Source organism: Pygoscelis adeliae, unplaced genomic scaffold (assembly GCF_000699105.1).
Source record: "Pygoscelis adeliae isolate BGI_AS28 unplaced genomic scaffold, ASM69910v1 Scaffold766, whole genome shotgun sequence".
In the NCBI taxonomy this organism is placed as follows: domain Eukaryota; kingdom Metazoa; phylum Chordata; class Aves; order Sphenisciformes; family Spheniscidae; genus Pygoscelis; species Pygoscelis adeliae.
This window is the reverse complement of record NW_008825008.1, coordinates 91,812-102,260: the sequence shown is the minus strand read 5'-3', so window position 1 is coordinate 102,260 and position 10,449 is coordinate 91,812. Positions and strand designations below refer to the sequence as shown.

Sequence of the window (10,449 nt, the reverse complement as noted above, 5' to 3'; positions counted from 1 at the left end):
CACTATTCCCCAAAGTGTTTCCAAGGACAGCTCCTGGCCTGCTGTTGCAAATCAAGCAATCTTAAAACCGAAAAGCATGAAATTGTCCCGAATCAGGAGCATAAAATGCAAACATAAAGAAAAAGTTGCTCGGTTGGAGCCTTCTCTTGCAGAAGAGGAGGGTGGCATGAATCGCTGCTCTTCTGATACCAAAGGTTTCTCTGGCCTTCAGAGAGATTCTCTTCAGAGAAGCGGAAAAGTTGATGGTCAGAAACTGCTAAACAACATGCATGAGAAACCCAGGGATTCTGCTGAAATAGAAACGGCTGTGGTGAAACACGTCTTGTCAGAGCTGAAGGAGCTGTCTTACCGGTCCATGAATGATGATGCTAGTGACTCTGGCACTCCAAAGGCCACAGTACCCTTACTTTTCTCTTCTGCCTCTGGTCATGGTCGTTTGCCTATTGAGCCAGATTACAAATTCAGCACCTTGTTAATGATGTTGAAGGATATGCATGACAGTAAGACAAAAGAGCAGCAACTGATGACTGGTCAAAATATAGTCCCATTTCGAAATACCAGCACAGCTGATGGTTCTGGAAGCAATTCTGCGAGTGGTCTGAAGTCCTTGTCTATTGTAGGTCCCCCATATAAAATAGAAAAAAATGGAGATTGTGTCCAGGAAACAGTAAATCCAAACTCAGCTATAAGCAACTCCTCATTTTCACGCAATCTTCCAACCAAGTTGACGGGGATTGGTACTAGTAAAAGGGAGCCTGCGAGTACTGCTGTTTCTGGGACAAACGGCACAAATTGCGTGTCCAAACGCAACTGTTCAAAATCTAAGCAGTCATCAAAGCTTGGAGATAAAACAGTTTCAAACAGAAAGGACTTAAAACCAGGAGGGCCAAGTAAGTTGTTAAGTCGGTTATCCAAAGATTCAGGAGAACATGCATTCTGCGTTCACGGTTCGGTTACCAGTCCTCTAGGTAATGAAGCAGAAGATACTGAGAGGAAAGAGTCTGTTGATTTAACAGAACATTCAACTGATGAAGACTCTGCCTGTTTATCTGATGACAATTTAGATCGTATTGGAAGGAGACCTGAAGCTGGTAGAAATATTGAGAGCTGCACTTCTGCTGAAACTGGGGAGAGTCCAGACTTGGATTCAGAGGCAAATAGTGAGAGCTCTCTTGGTGATGAGTCTAATGATGTAAATCACGTAGCACCTAAAAAGCGATGGCAGCGTTTTAACCAAAGCAGTGCTAGATCTAATAAGCACATCAGTAGATCTAGGGAACAAGGAAACTTGGAGAGTGCCTTTGGCCTGAATTCTCGTGGCTTTTCACTGAAGGGAAATGAGTGCTTGGGACGTAGGCATTCCCCTCATTCAAAGGTGCTTGAGGGAGACCTGACAGATCAGGACTATGAGAATCATTTAGACTTAGTTGAGAAACGTTTGAATGTATGTGGTAAGCCAAACAACAGTGTGATGGACTCAGAAACAGAGCTTGGCAACTTTGCTCCCCAGTCTGAATTCTCTGCACAAGGTAAGGGAGCTGGACTTGCGCCAGAGTGTGTATTTGTATACATTTTATACTTTTTCATTTAAAGCATAAGTTATGGAACTTGGGGTGTTTGACAACATGGAGATGTATACCTCTGAGCTGAAGAAACTGTGATACCTTGGTCTGGGGTTCTCTGTAAGCACGGAGAGCAAAAGGCAGAGCAGTTAAGGGATTTTGCTTAGCTTTTTGGTTAGAAAGTTTAAATACATTACAAATTACTAGTTCCTCCACAGTGAAAGGTAAAATAAGCATCCTTCTGAGTTTGGGATTTTTTTTAAACTTATACCTTAATGTGTTGCTTAGAGCCACGTGCTTGGTGTTAACTGGATAGATCAGCGCTAGAAAGCTGTGGGAAACAGCCTCAATGGCTGCTTTTTTTTTTTTCCCTAGTGCTGTTTGACATAGAGTCTGTCTTTGGTTTGCTCTGTAGGATTTCATTGAGACAATGCATTGGGGTGTTTTTGGCGTTTCAGTGTGGAATTTTATTAGCTGCTAATAAAACGAATTGGGGAACCCCACAGATTTCCTAATTTACAGCTCTGGTGTGGCTGCCTGAGGGATGAAGGGGAGAAAAGAAGAGGGCAGAAGCTGCCAGGGAGGCTGGGCTGGAGGTGGGTCTGGAAGATGGCAGGCAGAAGTAAGGCAGCATCACTGGAAGGGAAGTGACCTAAGAAGAAGGAGGCTTCTGAAGACCACAAGCTCAGACAGCCCTGCCTCTCCCACAGAGATGGGGACATTTCGTTAAAGCAAAAAAAAAAAGTGTGTGTGTGGAAGGAATAGGTCCAGCAGGACCATGTTCAACACATGCCATCCTCAGGCTTCTGCAAAGAATCTGGGGAAGCAAACCTTAATGAAAACAACAAAATGAAATTTTTAAATAGATTTCGCCAAACTAAATTGCTCTAATCTATTTGCAATATCATAAATTAATATAACTTAACAGAATTTTGAACCTGTGTGCATTTTGTCACTTATATGTTCCCTCAGTGCACGTCTCGGTCTGTGCATTTTGCTATTACTGATTGCTGGAGGTTGCCTGCGTCTCTCTTTCAGTGTGGAAGAGGCAGCTCCTGGCTTAGTGGTCATAGGACCTGCCCAAGGCAAGTCACAGCAGGCACAGAAAATGAGCCCATAGGGTGTAACACATGGGGTAAAAGTTGTGGTTTGAAATCATGACAAGCTCAATCATTCACTGACTCCTCTGGCTGTGGCTGCGTGTTTTCAAGGACTTAAAGTCTTCACAGAGCAGGCGAGAGGATGCACATTGTTCTGGGGCTGTTGAGGCTCTGCTGCAGGAGTGTTGCAGCCCGCCGGAGGGAGCGAGTTCTTCGTTTGCACTAAGATGCTGCTGGGTTCTCATGGCTTCATGATGGTTTTGCAATTGAAGCATCACTGTAATGTTGCTACGTGAGATGAAGATGCAAGCCTGCAGAGAGAGTTAGAGAAGAAGAGCTGTTAAGAGGTAGTAACCTTAAGAGGAGGGAAGCGGCAGAGGAAGGCAGCAGGCTCCTGGGCAAAGTGCCACTGGCGGAGAGGAGCACAAAGCTGTCCTGGTACTGCGCACAGGGATGCAGTGAGGGCCTGGGTTTGCTTGCAAAAGTGACAGATCAGCAACTGCAGTGTAATCTAATTCCCCTGCCCTAAATAGCATGTGAGCCTTGAAGCACACCTGAAGCGTATCAATATAAATGTGCCATAGGGAGGCACTGGAGTCTCTGTATGAGGAGCTGTCTGGACTGCCGTCACATCCCCAGTGTGCTAGTGGTAGTGAGTAAACCTCTAATGCTGCGAAAAGCCCATTCATGGAAACCAGTCTTCCTTTTATATCCAGCAAGGCCAGTTACATAGAAAGTGGAGAGAATGATGCTGGAAGTTAGACTAACTGCAGCTTACAGAAGAGGAGTTTCCTCCGTTTGCCAGTGCTTTGAGAAGATGTGGCTAGTCCTCGTCCGTGGCAGGCAGAGTATCAGTGTAAGATCACAACAGATCGCAGTCACAACTGTGTAATTTCCACTAAACTCAAACTAGATGAAGTCTTCATCATAGTTGAATGGCAACATTTAGCATAATTTTGCTACAAACTTTGTGATGTGATTTAAAGCAAATAAAGCAGAAGTGAAGGTTAGTGGAATTTGCTGACATAAAAGATTTTTATAAATAATAGTTTCATCAGGTATGTGATTTGCCAGTGCCAGTCAGACTGCATGTGGGATTCTTGTACAGGATTTGCTTGGGGGGGGGAGGGAGGGGGGAATGCAGTTAAGCCAGCCCTTCTGGCACAGTGCTGTGCTCTGCTGCATGGCTTTGGGGCTCTAAATAGTAGCCCAGTGAGGATACTCAGCCTATAACTGGTTATGTGCTGAATGTGTATTTCACCCAGACACCCGTGCAGTACGTTAATAGAGGCTGAAAATAGCTGTGTTTGAGAAAGTTGTTCCTTTCTTCTCTTTTGGCCAAGTTTGACGTTTTCATGCTTGTTTAGCCACAAAGCCACAATAAAGTGTAGCAATCTTGTCCAACATCCCTGTTCTAAAGTGTTGCACTGGAATGCTTTGTTATAAAATGTTTCCGTTTTAAAGAAGAAAAAGCCACCTCCTACACATGAAAAGAAACAAAGAGAATATTTACTGTTTCTTCCTAAACTTCCAGGAGAGCGCAAATGTTTTTGTGACTAGGAGAAATCTTTTGACAATATTATTTAATAATTTTGAAAACTAAAAAAAAAAAAAAAAAAAAAAAGGGGGGGGGGGGAGTCAGAGGTATTCCAGGAAGTGAGAAAAAGACATAAACTTGCATCATCTTGCTTTTGCAGCTTGCTGAGTAGAGATGACGTGAGTGTCAGGGTTCTTTTTTTGGAGCTTGCTGTGCGTTGGGGTGTTGAGGTGGTACAGCATGGGTGGTTAGGTTTGTACTGAGGAAATACCTGTTACTGGGTTTCCCTTGCGATGGTGCAGCATTGTGCAAACAAAGACATCTGAGCCCTGAAGAGCTTGCAGTCGCTGGCGAGGACTGTTCACTCCCTGATCTCATTGTGGAATCTATTGTTGGGAAGCAAAGGCAATAAATGGGCTTGCAGTAGCAGATGGGTAATACGAGGCTCTTGTAGTATATACAAAAATATGCCAGGGAGGAGGGGAAGGGAAGGACTTAGGCTTACGTGTTACTAGTGAAACTAGTGACTGAACTGCCTTACGGGAAGACTGTTTTCCTCTGCCCCTGCACTGAAACCAAGGGAGTTTTGGTTAACAGCAAAAGTAGCATGATGAGTCTGAGTTGCTAATGGACTTAGGTTTTGGTAAAAGTGCTGCAAGAAGGTTACATGTAGTTAGCCTAGGGGGATGCTGGGTGAAATTCCAGAAGCCTCTCAGTCAGATATTTAATGCTTTTTGATTTCTTATCTGAACTGCTTGAAGTCCCTTAGGTCCCTAAAAATCCCACCTGCCATGTCAGGATTGTGGAAAATAGGAAGCTTAAATTATAAGGTTGTATCAAAGAGAAAGAAGTATCGGGGCTCTTCCCACATGGAGCCTCTGGAAGAGAAGGCAGGAGCAACTGCTACCTACAGATCATGAGGAGAATTTTGTCTTGTGATCCTCTCAGAAACACAGTCTTGAAGCTGCTTTCCTTTTTCTTAGTACATTCAGAGAGGAAACGCCTTAGAAAGCCAAGTAAACGGCTTCTGGAATATGCAGAAGAATATGATCACTTATTTGCACCCAAGAAAAAATCAAAGAAGGGCCAGGAGCAATTGCAAAAGGTGGGTGAAGGCTAACATGCTCTTCATGATGATTACCCCGAGGCTCTGGTCTGTGTGCTTTTGACGCGTTCTTGCTGGCTAAGTGTTGTTGCTGTGTGCGGTGCCATGCAGGATGAAAGCTTTCACCAACATGTTTCACTATGCTAGGTGAATTCTGTGGTGAGGTCTGAATTTGAAGGAGGTCTTCCTGCACAATGCAGTCCTGACAGAGATACCCAGCGGGGGCCGAGTTCTTTGGTTTCAACTCCATCTTCAACCAAAGAGTCCCCTCCCATCCTTGAAGCAGAGTGCTCCTTGTCAGAACTACGATCCCATTCCACTGATCCCACTGATCAACTTCTAGAGGGACCTTCAGATTTTCCAGAGCTGGTGCTGTCTTCCTCGGATGTTTCTGAAGTTTCTGCTTCTCCAGATGCAGAAGAGAGATTCCTGAAATCGGGTAAGTGGGAGGTTGTGTGATTGTGCTCCCGTAAGTGAATGTGTCACAAGTTCAGCAGAAATTGTTGCTTTGGTCAGAGTGGAAAGGTTAGTAGCTGTTGATCTGTTAGTTTGTTTTCACTTTGCTTCATTCGGTGACCATTACTGATGCTGGGAACAGAGAGGGGGCAGGTGCAGTGGGTGACCCAGTGAGCTGGATGACTACACTTGTGCTTTTAGCTTTCTGTAGTGTGTGATGGTCCTCTTTAGGTCCTGGCACTGAATACCCCTTTATCCAAATGAAGAAAGTCACAACTCCTTCTCTGAGTCCTTGCCATCTGTGCTTGCAAACAGTGGCATTCCTTTAGCTTGGAGGTCTCTTGCTGCTGTTAAAACCCTTTGCATGAACATAGCTGTGCTGAGGTTGATATGCAAAGTCTAATCTGCACAGCTCGTGGGGTGACCTTTTGCTCTCCTAGTGAGCTCAGGGAATTGTAACACAGAAATCCCTCTGGAAAAACTTTTTTCCTTAATGGTTCTAAGCATCTGTAGAAATTGTCAGAGACTTGTACTAGGCAGCAAGCCAGGGCCTTAGCTTTCAGTAAGGCGCAGTATACAAAGAGCGAGTGTGGTCTGACGGGCTTTTCCCCTTTCCAGCAGAGTCGGTATCAGGGTCTACTTTGCAGTACGTTCATTCTCTGGTAGCGTCTAAAGACATGTCCAAGGTTAAAGCCCTGGTGTTCTGGCTGTGCTAACTTGGAGGGAACACTGTTCCTGTTCTAAAGGGCCTATGGTCAAAAGAATTAAACCAAGCAGACAGAGAGGGTCACTGGGAGGTCAGTTAGCCTGTTATGTTTGAGGGCAGAGCGATTGCCTTTGGGGGCTTGTGGGTGTCCGATTGAAATGGAAAGTTGAAGAGGTTTAAAGGAGGAAAAACTGGGGATGTGAACCTGAGTTTGGAGATGCAGGAGAACAGTGCAGGGTGCAGCAGTGGGAGCAAACATCTGGTATGCAGAGGTTGCATAGCTCTACCCCCTCCTGAGAAAACACACCTCTTGCTGAAGCACACAGAGCACAAGCTGTGGGCAGAGGCTTGCCCTGAGAACGATGCCGTATTGTCCCTCCATTAGGTGTCTGATGCATAAGCAGTGCATGCAGAGGTGTGTGTCACAGAAAGGACGCAGCCGAGGCTGATGAAGCAAGCAGATGAACAGGGTAGGATGGGTAGCAGGCTGTTTCTGTGGAGTGTCTTGCACTCGTAGCATCATCATTTCCTGGTCATTCTGAGCTTATACTGTTGCCAAAATTAGTGTGGATGAGCCCAGGTCTAGCAACTTGTTACCTTCTGAGTGCCAGCAAAAAGCTTGAGTAGGAAATGGTGCAGGTTACAGCTAGTTTCTTTGGGGTGTCTTTTCTGAGGTGGTTTTAACTGGGAGTGTGTCCTTTAGCCTGTTTACTATGCGCAGCATGAATGCCAGTGTGAGTGGCGTGGGACTGGAGGCAGGGCTGTATTTGTCAGTGGTAGGACTGCCTTATACCAGATCAAAGTGATTGGGAAATTATGATCTGAATTGCGCTACCAGGATGTGTTACCTGCTGGCATTGACTTCATAGTTTCTCTTCTGTGGGTGGATTTTTGTATTACATATTGAGGTATGCCTGAAGGTCATGGCAGACTGAGGTCCATTTTTGTGGAAGTTGTGCAGAAACAGGTAATTGGCATCTCTGCCCAAGGAGCTTATGATCCCAAAGACAGGGTGAAGCAGATTGTTTTGAACGGTTGGCTGATATTTGCTTAATGGTCTTAGTCTGATTGAAGAGAAGAAAACCCCGGTTTATCTGATGTGAAGAGTTTCATTGCAGGAAACTTCGAAAGCAAGCGTCAAAGGAAGCCCACTAAAAAGCTCTTGGAATCCAATGATTTGGACACTGCCTTTATGCCAAAGAAGGACGAGTGGACTCCCCCAAAGAAGGTACTTTCCTTCCAGCTCTTTTGAAAACCATATAGAAAACGAGCCTAGACAGCAGACCCTGCTGAATGAGAGACAGTGCAATGGGCTGTGGTTTTTTGTTGGCTGTGGCCCAGGAGCAAAGGTCCACCCTTCCCAAAGGTGCTGGTTGCTGTGTTATGATGAAGAAATCTGCTGAATACAGATGTGTTCCCCACCCCTCCCCACTTGTAATGGGGATTTGGGTTGTTTTGGCTGTAAAATCTCCTTCATTGATTTATATGGAAAAGGAGTCATCTGGATGCTGGCTGGGAAGGTGTGAGCAGAAATGGTCTGCGCAGAGGTTTTCTGTCACTGTTATGTTGCAGTGTAGCTTGAGCTTGAACCTAAGGCTTTGTCCTTTTCTGTCAGATTTCCTCTGAGCAGTGTTTCCTTCATTTTCCCAAGTGAGCTGGTGAATGGTATGTATGTGCAGATCTTGTAGCAGGATGGAGGCTTGAGTAGTATAATATGCAGTGCTTGGTGCAGATTTTTAAAGAAAATGCTGCTCTTCTCTGCTAAATACTCAATATTCAGTGACATGGTTTGGAAAAAAGCAACTTGTAAAGAATTATTTCAGGTGGTTTACCTGCACAAGACTCGTTGCCACTGTTTCTAAGGTTGATTAATAAGAGTTTTCCTTCTTTCCTTTTTCTCTCTCTGTGTGGCACAGTCTTAATACAGTTATCATGGTTGCAGTAATGCAGAGGCCAGTGTATTTCAGTCTTAAGCTCCATAAAAGTGTAAAGCCAGAAGAGAACCTCTGTTCCCAGCAGCGTACAGGGTGTTAGCAGCCTTTTTTGGGAGAGCTCAGGAAACAGCAGATGATGCTGGTGAGCACAAGACACAGCATACTCAGCATTCCTCCCTGCCCAGAGACTGACTTTTCCATGTGGGATCTCTCACACACACAAAACAAATGTTTTCTTATAAAGTCTCTAGTCATTGATGAATTCATGACCTGAACTGTAAGTTACATGTTGCAGTCATTTGTAAAGGCTCTGAGTGGCTGAGGAACGTGCATCTCTGATTTGCATCTGGTGACTTGACTCTGTTCTGTATTTGTAGGGCACTGGCCCTTCGGAGAGCGACAGCTCTGAGCTCTACTCACCAGCCCACTTCTCGGACCTGGGAGAAGGTAAGTGAGGGGGTAGACTGTTGGTGACATTTGGACAGTGCCTGTGTCTTTGTGTGTGTGTGTAAGGGCTTTCGTGTCCTGGACTCTCAGAGGGTGCTTGCCTCAGCTGAGGCAGTGGCAGAAGAAATACATACCGAGACTGTTTACCCAAGGTACTGTTACGTCTTTGATTTCCCTATGGAAAGTGGAGATTGTGGGTTCAGGTTTCTGTGAGAAGACATTCACTTCTCATTCATAGTCTGGGTGCTCAAAGGAAACTTGTCGGCACAGGTCCTGTACCATTGCCCTGTGTTTTGCCTGATGACATGCTGTGACCAGGATCAACGGTGGCTGCCCTGTCCCACGGACAGTTGTGCAGTTGCATTGTACTCCCTCCCCGTCTGCCTTTGTATCACATTTGTATCAACATGAGGAAGTTTTCATTGCAGTGCGGTGGGAGGAGGTAGTTATCAGCATTTGATTCTCAATGTAAGCTTTGTGTTGGTAGCATTTCTTCTTTTCTGCTGGGGGGGCTGTCTCAGGAAAGTCAGTGATATTGTTCAGCAGCCTAGCAAAAGAAGCTTAAACCGGTATGAATCGGTGGTCCTCTGATGGTTGCAGGACAGAGGGCAGACTGCCTGGAGGCTGATATTGCCCCAGCCCTTATGCTCTCAAAGACGGTAGGACCCAGCCTGAAGCTCTCAGAAAGGGTGTAGAACTTGCTGGTGGCACCTGTAGCAAGGGAATTATTTCTGCATTTTCCTTGAGTGGTCTTTCTGTTGCATCCCAGCTTCTGAAAAGCTCTTGGAGAAGCAGCGGAAGCGGAAGAGACAGCGCCATCCCTCTGCTGCAATGCATTCCAAGAAGGAGAGAAATGAGGAGGGGCTGGGGGAGACCCCACACTCTGAGGTACTGTTGGGTCTTCCTACGTGCTGTCATCCCTATAACCTGTCTGCTACTTCCCAGGGCACCTTGCAGACCCTAGGCCAGGTCATCTTTGGCTGGCTGGCATGTCAGTTGGGAGTTTGTCCCAACTGATGTAGTTGCATGAGCTGGGGTTGAAGCTGAAGATAGCACCTTGATTTAGTAGCTATTTTGTGATGACTGCTTAACTCGGGCTCAGTTTTTAAGCTGCTACTCAGCTAATTCTCCAGAAGAGAAGCTGTTCTGATCTGATGGAACCAGGTTTTGCCTGGCATCTTGCTTTGCACCTCAGAAGGTCTAACTGCTGTAAAAGGTCTTTTCTGGTGGTGGTGGGAATCTTGCCCCTTTTACACACCAGTATGAAGTAGAAGCACTAGACTGTGGACTTCAACCCCTTCTTCCACTTGCCCCTGCACGCCAGGGTGAGCTAAAAACCACATTGGAGGGGATGGGGGGGACTGTCTGTGGCTGCTCACAGGAGCCTCTGGTTACATTCTGCCATCCAGCAGAAAGGGATAATTGGGGCAACTCCCTTCTACTGCATCCCAGCAGAGTTGGCATACAAATATCTCTGACAAGCACATTTTGCCTTTTAGGAATGAGCCAGGTATCACCAAGTGTAGGGGAAGCAAGACTTTTCCTGGGAGAGGCGGGACACCTCTGGGCCTCTCACCATCGCCTCTCACTTCCAGTGGTCCA

General features: G+C 45.8%; 1 protein-coding gene and 1 long non-coding RNA gene across 2 annotated transcripts in view; both read left to right on the top strand.

Annotated features, from left to right (window-relative positions):
• NSD1 (nuclear receptor binding SET domain protein 1) overlaps nucleotides 1-10,449 on the top strand; it is a 45,329-nt gene that overhangs the window by 5,846 nt on the left and 29,034 nt on the right. Inside the window, exons 4-9 of the mRNA XM_009326221.1 lie at nucleotides 1-890; nucleotides 5,183-5,304; nucleotides 5,452-5,743; nucleotides 7,585-7,694; nucleotides 8,778-8,847; nucleotides 9,617-9,735. The exon at nucleotides 1-890 is cut by the window's left edge and continues 33 nt beyond it. Coding sequence (XP_009324496.1) covers nucleotides 1-890; nucleotides 5,183-5,304; nucleotides 5,452-5,743; nucleotides 7,585-7,694; nucleotides 8,778-8,847; nucleotides 9,617-9,735 — 1,603 coding nt within the window. The remainder of the gene's footprint in view (nucleotides 891-5,182; nucleotides 5,305-5,451; nucleotides 5,744-7,584; nucleotides 7,695-8,777; nucleotides 8,848-9,616; nucleotides 9,736-10,449) is intronic.
• Nucleotides 883-2,290, top strand: LOC103918808. The gene has a single exon (XR_663714.1). It is a non-coding gene; the product is annotated as an uncharacterized LOC103918808 (long non-coding RNA).